Source organism: Equus caballus, chromosome 2, assembly GCF_041296265.1.
Source record: "Equus caballus isolate H_3958 breed thoroughbred chromosome 2, TB-T2T, whole genome shotgun sequence".
In the NCBI taxonomy this organism is placed as follows: Eukaryota; Metazoa; Chordata; class Mammalia; order Perissodactyla; family Equidae; genus Equus; species Equus caballus.
The window spans coordinates 14,789,125-14,804,411 of record NC_091685.1 but is presented as its reverse complement, the minus strand read 5'-3'; the positions used below and the strand labels follow the sequence as shown (position 1 = coordinate 14,804,411).

Here is a 15,287-nt window from a genome sequence, read left to right as displayed (position 1 = left end):
TGGAAGGAGGAGGGTCTGACCACATTTTTCTCTTAGATTGTGTCGGGCCTACGGGAAGAGATCCTGCGACTGCGTTTCCCCCACCGGGTGCAAAGCAAGGAGCCAACACCCAAGGTGAAACGAAAAGGGCTGGGGGGCATTGGTGGGGGTAACTCTCCCTCCAAGTCCCCGCCTATGCTGGGGCCACAGCAAGCCCTATCTGACCGGCCCTGCCTTGTGGTCCTGCATAAGCCACTGGACAAGCTACTCATCAGGTTGGTACAGAGGGTGGGGATGGGGCCAGGAGCATGTGGGAGGGCTGTGGCTTAGCTTGGTATGAGTAGAGCATTGCCTCCGTTTCCCAGGTATGAGAAGTTACCTCTAGACTACCGGGCACCCTTCTTGCTGACACTGGAGCCACCAGGGCCACTGCCCTTGGTGTCAGGCCGCTCAGCCTCTTCTAGCCTAGCGTCGCTGTCCCGCTACCTCTACCATCAACGCTGGCTCTGGAGTGTCCCATCAGGACTGGCCCCTGCCCTGCCGCTCAGTGCCATTGCCCAGCTCCTCTCCATTCTCACTGAGTACGTCGCCCTAGCCTGCCAGGAAACTTGGGGCAGGGAGAAAGCAAGTGTAGGCCCTGAGTCTGGATGCTGACAGGAAGCCTAAGCCAGAGAGCGCCCCTCTCTAAGCCCTCCCTTTGCTGCTGCTGTTCTGCAGAGTGTCCAGCATAGAGCAGTGCATGCTGCTGCCCTCTCCTTCCTCCTCTCCCCCTCCTCTGTTTATTTTGGCCTCAGGTCCTAATTGGACCTGTTAACCCTTGAGGGACCAGTAGTCTGAGCAGGGCCTCCTGCAGACAGGTCTTTCTGGATGGCTGTTGGAAGGTAGATATGGAAGTGGTGTGGGGGCCAGGGGAATGTAGTCTGAGTGTCTCTTCCCCCATCTCATCTTGTCCCCACTCCTCCTTTATGGGGCTTCAGAGTCCGACTCTCTGAAGGGTTCCACTTCGCCTGCAGTGGAGAAGGAATCATCAACATGGTCCTGGAGCTTCCAATTCAGGTATGTGCCATACCTCATGACACCTCCCCACCAAGGTCCGTCATCAGAGGGACGCTTGCCTCTGGGCTCGTTTGTGACTGCAGGAAACTGCCTCACAGGGACCCTGTGGCCAGAAGACCCAAGGCCATGTCCAGTCCCAGGACAATGTGGGGAGGGGACTAAAGTTCTGAAGGCCAGAGCTGGGTGGGGCGCCATCTCTGCCTTGGCTGAAATCTGCCCAAAATCTCCCAATCTACCCACAGAACGAGCCCCCAGGGCAGGCTGCAGTTGAAGAGAGGCACACATGCGTTGTCCAGTACATCCTCTTCCCCCCACACTCTACCTCCACCAAAGACAGGTGAGACTGAGCCCTCTCTGAGAGCTGCCTCTCTCCACGTTCCCCCTTCTCCCTACTGTCCCCTGAAGTTCTGTCTCCCATGCCCGGAGAGTGTCGGGGTAGGAGATGCTATTTTTAGATGCCTCATAAGGCAGTCAGGTCCAGGAAGGCCACGTGCAACTGTGGCTGTCCTGTGTGCCACCACCTTGCCCCCCTCCATGGAGTGACTGCCTGCCATGGGGTTGTGGATTAGATTCTGCTCTCTCCCAGGCTCAGGGCCCTTCTTCCTTTAGCTTCTCAACAGATGATGACAACGATGTGGAAGTGGAGGCCCTGGAAGGAGACTCAGAGCTCAATCTGGTCACTGAGGTGTGGGTGGAGCCGCAGTACGGGCGAGTGGGACCTGGCCCTGAGAGCTGGAAGCACCTGCAGGACTTGACATACTCTGAGATCCCTCAAGCTGTGAGTGACCTCAGAAGGACCCCCACCCCTTACCAGATTGGGTACTATCCCCTTGGGAGTACCACAGCCTGTGGGCTTCCTGGTCCCTCTGAACCTCTGGGTTCTGAATGTCTGCAACTGTATGGGCTTCCTTGAGAGCTGGAGGCTGGGTACTCTGGGCCAGAAGGGGCTGACCCCTGACCTTTGCTATTCCTCCCCTAGCTCCACCCTCGGGACGCTGCCTGCATAGGCTCCATGCTGAGCTTTGAATACCTGATACAGCTGTGCCAGAGCAAGGAATGGAGTCCCCTGCCCCCAGAGCTGAGAGTCTCTGATGGTCAGCGGGGAAGGGGCCCCCAGGGTTGGAGCAGGGGAGTGGGTGGGCAGAAAGCAACCACAAACAGGGAATCTGAGTCTCACCGTGAGTCTTGTCTTCCTTGCCTCCCTGCTAGGATTGGACCAGGGAGGAGACACCTGTGTCCATGAGATCCCCTTCTGTTTTGACCTAATGGGACTGTTGCCTCAGTGCCAGCAGCTCCAGATGTTCTTCCTTCTGCTTTCTAGAGGTGGGTGAACTTTGTACTCACTCACCCCACACCTAGAGGGCCAGCAAGCCTGGGAGTATTAGAGAACAGAGAGCAGATGAGTCTGCAAATGAGCAGATGAGTGCTGGGGGCAGGAGGAGGCTTGGAGGCTGAAGGTGGGGCTGTGCTGGTCAGGGCTGAGTCGGGGGCATTGGGCAGCAGGAGGCTTTTGGTGCTGAGTGGAGTGTGTGTCGGGCAGAGCCAGAGGGCGTCCCTCTCGCCGAGGGGCCCTGTCCCACCAACGACATGGTGCTGTGCCTGCTGCACAGCTGCCTGGGGCAGGAGCTGAGTGACCGGGAAATCCCGCTGACTACCGCTGACCAGGCTGCCTTCTTGAGTGAGGTGCTGCGGCGGACCTGCCACGGTCCAGGTGAGCTCCCCACCTCTGTCCTCATACTAGACTCTGGCCCAGCCCTTTTCCCCCACCCACAAGGTAGTCTCTGTCTTTGGCTTTTCGCCTCCCGCTGTCTTCACCTCAGAGCCCTGCCTCTCTGCTGGCCTGGCCCTCTTCACCCATCTCTACCCCGACTGTAGATGCAGAGAGGCCACCAGCGAGGGGCCCCGGGATCCTGAAGGCTCAAGCAGTAAGCAGCACCCAGGCCCCTGGAGACTCAGCTCTTCCTAACCAGGTCAGCACTGACTCATCCCCTTGAGCCCTTTCTCATAGTGACCTCCTTCTGTCACCACATAGTCGTACCCCAGCTTTCCATCTCCCTGGGTACTGAAGGTCTCCTCCCAATGACAAAATAGCGTCATTCCCCTTTGTCCTGGATCTTGCAAACTGTGCCTAAGGTCGGACTCCAGGGTGGAGGAAGGAGCAGGGGTTGCATAGTCCCTTATAGATTGCTCTAATTTTGTCTTTCTCTTACAGAGTGTAGTCCCTCCTGAACCCCTCAAGCCTGTCATCTCTGCCCAGCCCCCTCAGTGGCGCTGCTATGCAAGGCTTGTGACACCCCAGCATGTGTTTCTGACTTTCCTCCCAGCTACCTTCTCAGGTACCAACTGCTGACCTTCCTCACTAACCCCTCAGGTTCAAACTCTGGAGCTCCCTCACCCGCCCACCTGGCGGCTCTGATTTGTATCTTTTTTCCTCTTCAGATGTCCAGCATCTGTCTGCCTATGGCCTAGAGGGACCCTCTCAAGAGGAGACAAAGCCTAAGTTTGGGGAATGGAGTGGGGCCTCCAGCCTCAAAGATCTGGGAGGAACTGGAGTCAAGGCCACAAAGTCCCAGGTCCCCATCCTCAGTGTCACCCCAGCTGGCGGTAAGGGTGCTGACTCTAAAGTCAGTTAAGCAGGAGTGGGAATGGGAACAAATAGAGGGCTGGAAGACCATGTGACACCTCTTCCCACAGATAGTGCCCAGAATCCAGGAGAGCTGAGCCCACCCTTCCGTCAGGACTTCCAGGCTTACAGTGGGCGTCAGGCTCCACAGACGGAGAGTACAGATGCACCCCGAACCCGGTGTCCTGTCTACATCTACAGCTGTGCCCTGGAAGCACTGAGGGAGCAAATGCTTGGCATGCAGCCCCCTCAGGCACCCCGAGACCTCATCTTCCGGTGAGTGCCCCCAGTATTGACCTAGGTCCTCCCTGAACCATGGCCCCTAGCCAAGGCTCAGGTACACACTTGGATATGACAGACAGGTTGATGGTCAATGGCAGGAACTTAGCTTCTCAGTCATCTCCTGCTAGCTCCTTGTTGGGCTTCTTTTGGCAAGTCAGTTGAATTTGCTGGGCCATGAATACAATTGATAGGAACCTACTGATAATCCGTTGGCATGTAGGTTGATGGCAAGTTTTGCGTGTCACTTAGGGGAGTTGACCAAGCTCTCTCTTTCCTCACATTCGTAGGACTCAGTTCCTTGACCAACCATCCCCATCCTCAGCCTGGATGGAGCCCAGGCACAAGGAGGCAGCCAACCATTGTGCCTTGCTGCAGGAGCATGCCCAGCGATGCTACGTCCGTGGTGAGCAGGAGGCCGTGTGCGGGAGCGTCAGGGAGGAGGAACAAAGCAGGGAGAGATATAGAGATTACAGGGATGGGGACTGGAGAGCTCGTTCCAGAGCTTGCCCCTCATGGCTCTTTCCACTTCCATCAGGGCTGTTCCGGAGCTTGCAGCAAGCACAGAGTGTGTCCTCCCAGGACTTGCTGATAGCAGTAGATGCCTGTGAGGAGCTGCTACAAGAAGTAGACATCACCCCTTTTCTGCTTGCACTGTGTGGCCACACTCGGGGTTTGCCTCATGCACCCCCAAGCCCTGGTCCTCTCAGCCCTGGGCCCTTCAGCAGCAGCATCGAGGAGGGCCCTGAGCCTCGGGAACGAACTGTCCTGGCTTCTGAGTCCAGGTTAGGATTGTCCTGGAGTGATGTGTATGGGGGCACACAGACCAAGTCCCTATACAGAGGGACCTTCTGAGCTGTGAGGATGGCTGTGCAGGGTAGCACCCACACACCAGAGAGGCCGTAGTGCTTGTCACCAGCTTCTGCCTCCCACCCAGACTTCTTTCTCCCATTTGGCGTGGGCAGCAGTCTCCCTTCCTGGCTCTCCTGTTCTGGTGTGGAGCGCTGAGCTGGATTAGGGGGAGGGAGTTGCCAGTTGCCATCAGTCCGCAGCTCACTTTAGGGACCCAGCAGGTGGGAAGAAAGGCAGGCTGGCAGACAGCTCTGTGTCTGGCATCTGCAGTGTATTAGCACTGGGGAAACAGAGGCAGCAGAGGGAAGAGCATGCTAACGATGCCCAGTCCAGGTCCCTGCCTGCAGCTCTAGATCCCCACCTTTCATGGCCCCAAAATGAATGCATTTTCTTCCTACCAAACCTCACTTCTCCACCTGGGTTCTTCATCCATGGTGAATGATATCACCCTCCACCCAGTGGTCCAAGTCAGAAAACTGGGAGTCATCCTTACTCATTCCTCTGTTTCACAGAAATGTCTGGCCATTAAGAAATGTGGAGGTTAGAGCCAAAATGGGTGGGTTGGTTCTCCTTGCCTCTTCTATTGCCCCTGCTGGTGTGCTGAGCACCCTTCCTAGAGACAGACAGACGTGTGCTGCTCCCATTTGCAAAGCAGGCTCCTCTAGGACTTGGTGGTTCTTAACACTTCAACACCTCTACCCCCAACCCTGACCACTCAGCATAGAGACCGAGGACCTAAGCGAGCCTGAGTTTCAGAGCACCCGTGTCCCTGGCAATCCAGACCCTGGCCTGGAGATCTCTCTAACAGATGTCTGCCAGCTGAGAGGAGAAGCACATGATGCCCTTCACAGCCTCATCCAGGTGGGAAGCTTGATGAGGGTAGAAGAGAGGTGGCTGCACAGTGGGTCAGCATTCTCTTCTGGTTTAGGGACGTGTTCATGTCTGTTCTAGAGTAGGGGTAGAGTGCTGCTCAGGAGTGGCTGACATGATAGTCTTCTTCTAACCTCAACACAGGAGAAGTTCTTGGAGATCAGTGGTCTCCACTTCCGCACGGTGCCCTCCAATCCCCACTACTTCTTCTATTGCCCTCCATCCAGCAGGCGAGAGGTGAGTAGCTTTCTTCCTTACCTCCCTCATACCACTGACCTGTAGCCCCAGAGGCCCCAATTGGCCCACCCGGATCCTCCTGACTCTTGGTTCCCTAAGACCTGGATGTGACTCTTGTCCTGCCTTGGATCAAGCTGTGTCTTTCTTTTGCCCAGGATGAGGGCCCCCGGGACACAGTAGACAGAAAAGTCAGTGACTTGGAGTTTTCAGAGGCTGAGCTCATGGGAGAAGAAGGTGTGTGGGCAAGTGGGTAGAGGTGGGAACACTGGCTTCAAGCCAGGATTCAGGGGCCTCCACTGCCAGCCTCTCCCACTGACCACACGACATGTATCTCTAGGAGACACATCAGCCTGCTGTGTGGTCACTGAGAGTGACCCAGAACTGGAGGTGGAATACCGCGAGAGCCGTGAACCAGACCTGGGGCCTGCTGGGCTAGACTCCGCCTCACTGTCAGATGCAGACACTGTAAACCCTGATGAAGACTCCTTTAGTATCCTGGGGGGTGACTCACCCACTGGACCTGAGAGCCTCGTGCATGACCTGCCACCACTCTTCCTACACCTCACGTGCTCCGTGCGGCTGCGTGGACAGCACAGCTCAGTACCTGTATGCAGCCTGCCCACCTGCCTGGGTGAGTTTGGGGGTGCCCAGGGAGGGGCACGGATCCCAGTACAGCCTGCCTGCATGTATGGGGGAACAGAGAGCCTACGGGTATAACTCTAACGCTGAGAACTTGGAATCTGTACTTTCCCCAGGGCTCCCAGCAACACCTAACTCTCTCCCTCTCCCAGGCCAAGTGCTTTCCATTCTGGAGGGCCCCCCCATTGGAGGCCGAGTGCCCCTGAGGGACCTCAGTGTCACTCTGGACGTCTTCGTGCTGACCTTGCCCCTGGAAGTGGAGCTCCCCCCGACCTCGGACCCTCAGCACCACCGGTGTGGCAGCAAGTTTGGTGGGGGGATCTGAGGCCTTGTTGGGGACCATCAAGGACTCTAGGGGCACTTGGGGACTAAGGGGGCCTTAAGGATTCCAAGAAAGGAGTGCTGAGGAGGCTCTGAGAGGCCAGTAGCTGCTGACCTTTGACTTTTGCTCCCACCCTGTTCAGGTCAACTTCTGAGAGCAGTGCTTCATTCCCACGATCCCCAGGGCAACCATCTTCTTTAAGATCAGATGATGGCCTGGGGCTTCCACTGCCACCCCCAGGAGAAGACAGGTACTTTCTTATCTCCCTCTCAGAGTTCCTTCTTCCTCCTCGGTTGTGTTTTCAGGAAACCGGTATGTAAACCTTCCTTCCAATTAGGCACCCAGGACTGTCCAATTTGGCCGCACCCCACAGACTGGCTGTTGAGACCACTGTGAGTGAGGTGAGGACCTTCCCTCCCCCTTGCTGGGTGACAGCCCCTCAGCACTGTAACAGATGCCCTTTCCATATATAAGTGAGGTAAAGTACCCCCTGTATTCTGGGATCAAAGAGAGGCCTCCCTCAGTCTGAGGCAGAGTATCTTCTAGTATGTTTCAGTCTAAGAGTAAGGTGATGCCCCAGTCAGCAAGGGAGGCGCCCTTTCTGCATTGCTCTCTGACTGTAGATCCGCTGGTTGCTGGAGGATGAGATGGTGGGGGCACTCCGAAGAGGGGGCATCCCCCAGAGCCCTGCCCTGCACCGTGCAGCTGCCCACATCCATAGCTCTCCTGGACGCTCCACCTGCCTTCGCCAAACTCTGCCACTGAGTTTTGTGTTTGGACCAGAGCGTTCCCTCACGCAGTTCAAGGAGGTATGCTGCCCTCAGAACACTGCCTACTCACCTTGGGGCCTGTCCTTTCCTGGAGTTCAGATACAAAAGGGGAAGCCCTGTCTTGGTTTGAGTCCCTAAAATTCCCCTCCTGTCCAGCTTCTCACCACATTGTCTGTCCCTCACCCCACGCCCGCCAGCCCAACTCAGTGGGAAAAGACCCAGCTCCCAACCTTGCCTCTGGCCTGTTGAACCTTAAACAAGTCACTGAATCTTCTCATACCTCAGCAATGGGGATGCTAGTGTCTGCTTCACCAGGTAGTTGTGGGGGTCTTATGAGGAAGTAGGGAGGGCTGCTCTTGCCTAAACTGTGACCTTGGCTCCTGCTCCCCAGGAGTTCCGCCGCCTCCACCTCCCTGGCCATGTTCTTCTTGAGGACCCTGACAGTGGCTTCTTCTTTGTGGCAGCTGGCCAACAGCCAGGTGGGTCCCACGGGGAGTCCCCTTCAGCAGCCTGGGCCTGGCACAGCCACGAGGACAAGGCTGAAGGCATCGAAGGGGAGGTGAGTCTTTCCTGGGCTGGCCTGGGAATGTTGAGGGTACTGGCTGGTGTGTGGGGCCTGTACTCAGTCCTGACTTCCTACCCCTTAGGCCCTGACAACCAGCCCCCAAGCCCCTGGCTCCCCTGAGGATTCTGAGGGTCTGCCCAGCCTGCCACCAGGAGGTAAGAGAGGACTTGGGCAGCAGGGTCTGGAGGCCAGGACCTGGGACTTGTGGGTCCCTGGCTCTCCTTCCATTTTCAGAGAGTGGTCCTAGGCAGGATTTGAGAGAGGCTCCAGGCATTTCCCTTCTCTTCTCAGGGAGTCAGCCTGGGCCCAGCCGGGGACTAAGCCTTATGTCCAGTCAGGGCAGTGTGGACTCTGACCACCTAGGTAAGCTGAGCAGGAGGTGGAGGACTTTACACTGATGGGAAGTGGACTTAGGGCTGCACAGGGGAAGGTCTGAGCAGCAGGTATCAGAAGGGACGAACCTCGAGGGGCCCATCGAGCCTGATGCACTTGGGGGCTCAGATGAGCCTAAGGATGGGGTTGAACTTCAGCACATTTGACACAGGTTATGATGGTGGCAGCAGTGGCTCAGACAGTGAGGGTCCCAATGACACCGTCGGTGAGAAGGCCCCCTTCACATTGCGGACCCCACCTGGGCCAGCACCTCCACAGCCCTCACTGTCAGGCCTCCCTGGGTCCTGCCTGCCTGACTTCTGGCTCATCGTCCGGGTACTGCAGGATCGTGTAGAAGTGTATGCACATGCACAGTAAGTAGAAGCCAGGGCTCTGCACCCTGACTCTGATGTCACCTTCTTTTCCCTGGTCCCATAATGTTCCTCTTCAGTGTTGTTAAAAAGTAACTCTTGGGGCTGAGGGTTTGGGTAGGGGTTTGACTTGTATTCTAAGATTGGGGGCTCCTGACCACTTCCCACAGCTCGTAGCAAAGCATGTCACTCGCTGTTTTCCTGATGGAGTTGAAAAATGGATGGGGACTTTGGCTCCTAGCTGAGCATTAATAGCATGCACAATTCAGAGCAGCTTCAGGAGTTGATATACACAAGTAAGGAATAACAGAGGTTGGCCTGGTGGTGCAGCGGTTAAGTTCTCACGCTCCACTTCAGCAGCCTGGGGTTCGCCGGTTTGGATCCTGGGCGCTGACCTACATGCCACTTATCAAGCCATGCTGTGGTAGGTGTCCCACATATAAAATAGAGGAAGATGGACACAAATATTAGCTCAGGACCAATCTTCCCCAGCACAAAGAGGAGGATTGGCAGCGGATGTTAGCTCAGGGCTAATCTTTGTCAAAAAAAAAAAAGTAAGGAATAATAGGTAATATTTAACAAGTGCTTACTATGCAGCAGGCACTGTTCTAAGTATTTTACCTGGATCAACTGATTTAATCTATATAACAGCCCTACAAAGTATTATTATCCTTATAGTATGGGTGAAGAAACTCAAGCGCAGATAAGTTAAATACTTGCCCAAGTTACAGTTAGTAAGTGGCAGAGCTAGGATTCATACGTAGGCGTCTGGTTATTAAATATTGCTCTAATCACAGGGGTGGGTGGGATTAAGAGAAGGGAAGACCACCATTCTTATAAAGAAGGTCTGAGAATAAAGAAGAGGTAAGCTGCATGATGGAAGCCTCAGTGTGGTGCCCACATGGGAGCTGGTGAGGCCAGCATGGGGCCCAGGCTTCCAGAATTGTTACTGAGAATTCCATGTTTACCATTTCCCAGCAGGTTTACTTTCCTTTGTCCAGTCCTACTTCCTTTTCATGGTTCCTCTTGGCCCCAGCTCCCATAACTTCCCCCCTGAACTCCCTCCCCACTGCAGTTCTGTGTCTGATCCATCCCTCCCTCCTAGGAGCCTGATGCGGGAGGATGGGGGGCCAGGCACTGAGTGTCGCCACCTGCAGCAGCTCCTGGTGAGGCGAGTTGGCGAGATCTGCAGGGAGGTCAACCAGGTAACGGGCAGCCGGGGGCAGGGCTCTCTAGGCATGGGACACAGCCCAGATGAGGAAGGAGTTTCCAGGAACTTGACCTTCATAGGTTATTCATCCATATTGGACATATTCTTTCACCTCTAGTTAGAGGGATGCTATTACTCCCCGGATTCCCTTCAAACTGGGGAACTCTCCTAACCTACCCCAGTACTGTGGGTTATTCTCTCTTACCTTCCCAGTGACTGTGAGATGTTCCTCTCGTTAGAGTGTGCTAGCATTAGGGATGTAACAGTGGCTAAGACACAGGGAAACCCTGAGTCTCTGGAGCTTGTGTTGAGTGGGGGAGATAGACATTGAACAACTAAATTACACACATTATTTCCATTACAATTGTGAAGACTTCTACAGAAGAAAAGTAGAGACTGCTATGAGAGCACATAACAGGAATCTGACTGTCTGAAATGTCAGGGAAAGCTTCTAGGAAGAAGCTGAGACCTGAAGGACAGTGAACAGATTCTGGCAAAGGGGAGGGATGAGTGTTCCTAATTGAGGTTCAGCGCTTAGAGCCCTGAGCCCAGTGACTGTCAGCCACCATCTCTGACCTCCCTGTGATTACTGATGCTCTTTTTGACCTCTGATCCCCAGTGATAATGGGCATTCCCTCTTCACCTCTGATCACCCCTCACCATCACCACCAATTTACGAGGGACTATTTCGGCTCCCTGATAACTTGCTCCTTCTTCCCCAGCGGCTGCTCCTTCAGGACCTTCATGACAGTCACGTGTGTAACTCTCTTCTGGTGGCTGAGAGTGAAGAAGATCTATGGCGCAGTGAGACTCCCTTCCACTCCCGTCAGCGGCTACTCCTGCCCAGTGATGGTGAGGTCCCACACAGGAGCCTCTCTCACAGCGGGTGCTATTAACCTTTCCTTTATCCCAGACTTTGGTGAGGAGCTGAGGGCAGAGTCACCATTACTTAGTCATTGGTGCCAAGTAATACAGGGAGAGTGAGGAGGAGAGGACAGAAAAGGATCGCTGGATTAGGCTGTTGCGAGTTCGTTAGTGACTTTAGTGAGAGTTCTTTCAGTGGAGAGATGGGAATAGAAACCAGAGGAAACTGAAAAGTAAAGGGATGTTAGGTAGGTGGAGCAGAGTAACTGCTCTTTCAAGTAGCTTGGCAGTGAAGGGAGGGACAAACTAGATATGGCAGGAACTAAAGGAAGATGGTGGGCAAGGCTGGAATTTTTAAATAAGGTGGAGACTTGAGCACATTTATGTTGCACAGGGAAGGAGCCAGTAAAGGGAGAGGTTGAAGAATACAGGCGGGAAGGGGTCATGGGAGGGGCACCGGCTGTGACCTGTCTTTCTAAGGGCATGCCTCTGCCCAGCCCTACTTTGTTTTCCAAAATGACCATCTTTCCCCTGCAGGATAATAGACCGGGCCGAGGAGTCAGGGGGCAGTGTGGACAAGTAGGCCAGTTCACTGGTGAGAGAAGACCAGAGGGGCAGAGCCTGAGGTCTGGTAGAAGGACTTGCCTTGTGATTGCCTGTCCCTCCAGACCCTTTTGAGTTTTCTGAGATGTCTGGTAATGGTTAGGAAACACATGAATCTACTCGAGATGGTAGTTAAGTCTCCACACTTCTGCCTTCTCTTACTCCTGATGACCTCTCACCCCGAACTCAGAGGAAAGCCAAATCATGCCATTCCTTTGCAGTTTTCCCTTCTGGTTAGAAGTAAAATCAGACCACTCCTTATTTTTAATATTCTCAGCAAGTCTGTAGATGAACATTCCTAACAGCTCTAGGAGACTGTGTCCTGGGATGTACTCCATATCAAAGCAGAATCCCCGCAGTTAGTGGACTTCCCAGGGTTTTGAAGGCATCTTCTGCAAATTGAGCATGAGCTAGGACAGCCAAGCACTTTCACTTCAAAATGACTTCCGGCAGCCTGAGATGTAAGACCAGTCAGAACCCAGATACGGCCCTTCCTCATTTTTAGTCTCTCCATATGGTTTGGCCGAAACCCTTAGCAACAGCATTCCATTCCAGACTTTGCAGCCTCCTGGGTGTCCTATATACAGCTCACATCTGACAGCAGCTTCTCTGGGAAACCAAATTGCCACCTTTGACCTACAGGAAGCTTCTTTGTCAACCTGGAAACCTGGAAACGGTCAAACAAAGGCATTGGACTGTGGCCATGGGCTCTTGCTTGCTGCCATATCGCCCTTTGGGTTCTTTGGGGTAGCTGTCCTGCAAAGCACAGAACATAGTTTTCCCCGACTCTGCAGCAAGTGTGTGTAAGCAGTTACACCCCTTTTGTTTTAATGGGGTTATTGTTGCAACTCTTAGTGAGTACACAGATGGGGTATATATTATACTATGACAGGGTCAGTGTCTTGGCATTATCTTCAGTATTTTCTCATGCTTTGCCTTTCCTGACACCTCTTCTTAGGTCCTTCTCCACATCTCCCTGAGATAGTTCTGAAAACCTTCATGTTATGACCTGTCTTCCTTAGAGCGTGGTCCTGCCTTCTTACCCCAAATGACCATCTTCCCCCTGCAGGGTAACAGACAGGACTGAGGAATCAGGGGAATGAGGACAAGTAGGTCAGTTCACAGGTGAGAAGACTGTGGAGGTGGAGGGTGGTGCCCCTTTGCTGAGCCACTGTGTCCCTTACCCCAGATTATGCTGCTGATGAGAGCTGTGCACCGCGAGGGTACCTAGCAGCCACAATGCAGTTTGTCCCTGGTCATTTCTCCTGTGACGTTGTGTGGGGAACCGTGATTCGAGTCCATTCACGCCTCAAAATGGGGCCCAGCATGGGGGTCTCTCGGGGTATGTGATTGGCCTGAGAGGGTGGATGAAGTGTTGGGGGGGAATCTGGCAAAGAGGGTCTCCAGAGCCCATGTTACTCTCACAGCCATCCAGGCCCTGCGCTCGGTGCTCAATGCCTTCTCTGTGGTGAACCGGAAGAATATGTTTGTTTATCAGGAGCGAGCAACGAAGGCTGTGTACTATCTTCGGTATGTGGGCCCTGGGAAGATGGGATAAAGCATGGGTCAAGGATGGCGCAGGAGGAGGTATGTTCAAAGACCTTGCCACTCTTTCTCAGGCTCCTGGAGACATCCTGCAGTGAGCGGCCATGGGAAGGCGATGCTCTGCCCCCTTCCCTAGCTCTGTCCCGAAGCCAGGAGCCCATCTACTCTGAGGAACCCTTGGTATGTATCACCCCCACACTGATGCCCCTGTGCTCCCCTGATACTTGGCTCAGTGGACCTGGGCCCTGACTGCAGTTACCCTGCAGGGTCCTCGTTCTCCCCTGGACATGGCTTCCAGCCGCGGTTCAGATGCTGCTCGTCCTGTGGGCCAAGTGGACAGACATATCCAGCTGCTGGTGCATGGCGTAGGGCAGGCCGGTGAGGACTCAAGGAGAGGGTAGAAGAGTGACCTGATGAGGTTCCAGAATCCTCTGGGACTTCCTTGGAGCCTTCCAACTCCAGCTCATGTTGTGCTCTCGGCTTCCCTCAAGCAGGAGCTGGATGGGAAAGGACAGGCTCCCGTGGGGTTTAGGGGCTAGTACCTGTAGCTGATTGAAATGCAGCCTGGGGAAGAGAAGACGTTAAAAGTTGACACCCAGGTATCCAGTCTGGGTGACTGTGTGAATAGAAGGTGTCCCACTGGCTGGATACTGGCGGTGGGTTTGGGGTGAAGATACTGGGTTCAGTTTGGGAGTTGTTGAGCCTGGGGTGTCCAGTAGGCAACCAGACTCTCCAGCTAATATTTCTGGCTCAGTTAACGTGTACCAGATGTTGGGCTAAGACTTTTACATATGAGGTAGCTCCTATTATTATTCCCATTGTATGGATGAGGGCACCAAGGCTTTGAGAGTTGACTGACTTGTCCACAGTCACACAATGAGTTGCTTGGCAGAACTAGAACCTAGTGCTGGCTGCCTCCAGTGTGTAGGAGAATGTTTGAGTCTAGGGTTTAAGGACTGATATAGGGGTAGCTGGATTCTCTGCCAGTGTCTCCACCTTCCTACCATGGCTGTGTCAAGGTCCTGAGATCACAGATGAGCTAGTGCGGGTTCTGCGTCGGCGCCTGGATGAGGCCACGCTGGACGTCATCACAGTCATGCTTGTTCGGAACTGCAAGCTGACACCAGCTGATGTGGAGGTCAGCTCCCTCCTAGACTCCACCATCCCTCCATGGCTCAGCCGCAGGCGCATGGACAGTCTTGGCTGGAGCCTCTCAGTTCAGCTCTTAACGCCCCTTCCCACTCTCTGCAGTTCATCCAGCCCCCGGGAAGCCTCCCCTCAGAGGTGCTGCATCTGGCCTTACCCGCCTCCTGCAGGCCCTGGCTTCCTGCCCTGGCCTGGTACCTGCGGCAGAACCTGCTCATCTTCCTACACTCTCCCAAGTACACAGACAGCAACAGCCGGAACCACTTCCAGGTGGGATCTCACCCACCTCTCTCCACACCCAGGTGCACCCATGCCCCCCCCACAGACACCTTACAGTGTGACTGTTTTCTACAGGTGCCCCATGTGTTCCTCTGCCTGTGGCCCTGTGTACACTCATGCCCCCCACCTTGATAATCTACCTGGGTCTCCTGTGCTCTCTGTGTGCTTATCCCCCCTCCCAACAGTGGACACCCATCCCCTGATGCCTTTTGTTCATTTTCATGGTCTTAGTGCCCTGTGGCTGTTCTCTCCCCAGCATCCACTCCCACCACACAGTGGCCTCCCCGACTTGGACATCTACTTGTATAACAAGCCTGGTGGACAGGGCACAGGGGGTAAAGGTATGGTGAAGGGCCCAGGCCTATGGCACTGCCAAGTGTGGGAAAGCCTTTTCCTGCCTCGTGGCTGAAAGGGCCTTTCCTAGCCTTGCAGCTGAGGGGGATTTGGGCGGGGTAGGGGTCTGGAAGTCTCAGACCTGAGCGTTCCTGTGGATTTCTACCCAGGGGTTGCCTGCATCACTCTAGCCTTTGTGGACGAGGGTGGGGCTCCCATCTCACTGGCATCATGGCCCCCCCCTTCTCCGGGGCCCCCAGACCTACTGCAAGAGGAGGAATTTGAGCAGCTGACTCAGGTTACTCGCTGCCCAGTTGTGCTGGACAGTTCTTCAGGTAGGACAGCTTGGTCAGATGAGGGGGTGTTTAGTTA

At 54.6% G+C, this 15,287-nt stretch overlaps 1 protein-coding gene across 4 annotated transcripts in view; it reads left to right on the top strand.

Annotated features, from left to right (window-relative positions):
- The window catches only part of SZT2 (SZT2 subunit of KICSTOR complex), a 51,385-nt gene that overhangs the window by 23,250 nt on the left and 12,848 nt on the right, over positions 1 to 15,287 (top strand). For all 4 annotated transcript variants that reach the window (XR_002804797.2, XR_011436398.1, XM_023631793.2 and 1 more), the window contains 36 exons: positions 37 to 254; positions 345 to 560; positions 957 to 1,035; positions 1,278 to 1,372; positions 1,645 to 1,813; positions 2,015 to 2,129; positions 2,245 to 2,358; positions 2,576 to 2,746; positions 2,911 to 3,005; positions 3,248 to 3,371; positions 3,475 to 3,639; positions 3,730 to 3,934; positions 4,228 to 4,343; positions 4,476 to 4,722; positions 5,509 to 5,650; positions 5,804 to 5,896; positions 6,052 to 6,130; positions 6,234 to 6,527; positions 6,688 to 6,829; positions 7,000 to 7,107; positions 7,195 to 7,258; positions 7,481 to 7,666; positions 8,019 to 8,186; positions 8,275 to 8,347; positions 8,484 to 8,555; positions 8,737 to 8,938; positions 10,041 to 10,140; positions 10,868 to 10,997; positions 12,802 to 12,954; positions 13,040 to 13,142; positions 13,232 to 13,337; positions 13,424 to 13,535; positions 14,177 to 14,295; positions 14,409 to 14,573; positions 14,839 to 14,923; positions 15,086 to 15,250. Coding sequence is in view for 2 of the 4 variants with exons in the window: in XM_023631793.2 (XP_023487561.2) it covers positions 37 to 254; positions 345 to 560; positions 957 to 1,035; positions 1,278 to 1,372; positions 1,645 to 1,813; positions 2,015 to 2,129; positions 2,245 to 2,358; positions 2,576 to 2,746; positions 2,911 to 3,005; positions 3,248 to 3,371; positions 3,475 to 3,639; positions 3,730 to 3,934; positions 4,228 to 4,343; positions 4,476 to 4,722; positions 5,509 to 5,650; positions 5,804 to 5,896; positions 6,052 to 6,130; positions 6,234 to 6,527; positions 6,688 to 6,829; positions 7,000 to 7,107; positions 7,195 to 7,258; positions 7,481 to 7,666; positions 8,019 to 8,186; positions 8,275 to 8,347; positions 8,484 to 8,555; positions 8,737 to 8,938; positions 10,041 to 10,140; positions 10,868 to 10,997; positions 12,802 to 12,954; positions 13,040 to 13,142; positions 13,232 to 13,337; positions 13,424 to 13,535; positions 14,177 to 14,295; positions 14,409 to 14,573; positions 14,839 to 14,923; positions 15,086 to 15,250 (4,990 nt within the window). In the remaining 2 variants the exon portion in view is untranslated. The remainder of the gene's footprint in view (positions 1 to 36; positions 255 to 344; positions 561 to 956; positions 1,036 to 1,277; positions 1,373 to 1,644; positions 1,814 to 2,014; positions 2,130 to 2,244; positions 2,359 to 2,575; positions 2,747 to 2,910; positions 3,006 to 3,247; positions 3,372 to 3,474; positions 3,640 to 3,729; positions 3,935 to 4,227; positions 4,344 to 4,475; positions 4,723 to 5,508; positions 5,651 to 5,803; positions 5,897 to 6,051; positions 6,131 to 6,233; positions 6,528 to 6,687; positions 6,830 to 6,999; positions 7,108 to 7,194; positions 7,259 to 7,480; positions 7,667 to 8,018; positions 8,187 to 8,274; positions 8,348 to 8,483; positions 8,556 to 8,736; positions 8,939 to 10,040; positions 10,141 to 10,867; positions 10,998 to 12,801; positions 12,955 to 13,039; positions 13,143 to 13,231; positions 13,338 to 13,423; positions 13,536 to 14,176; positions 14,296 to 14,408; positions 14,574 to 14,838; positions 14,924 to 15,085; positions 15,251 to 15,287) is intronic.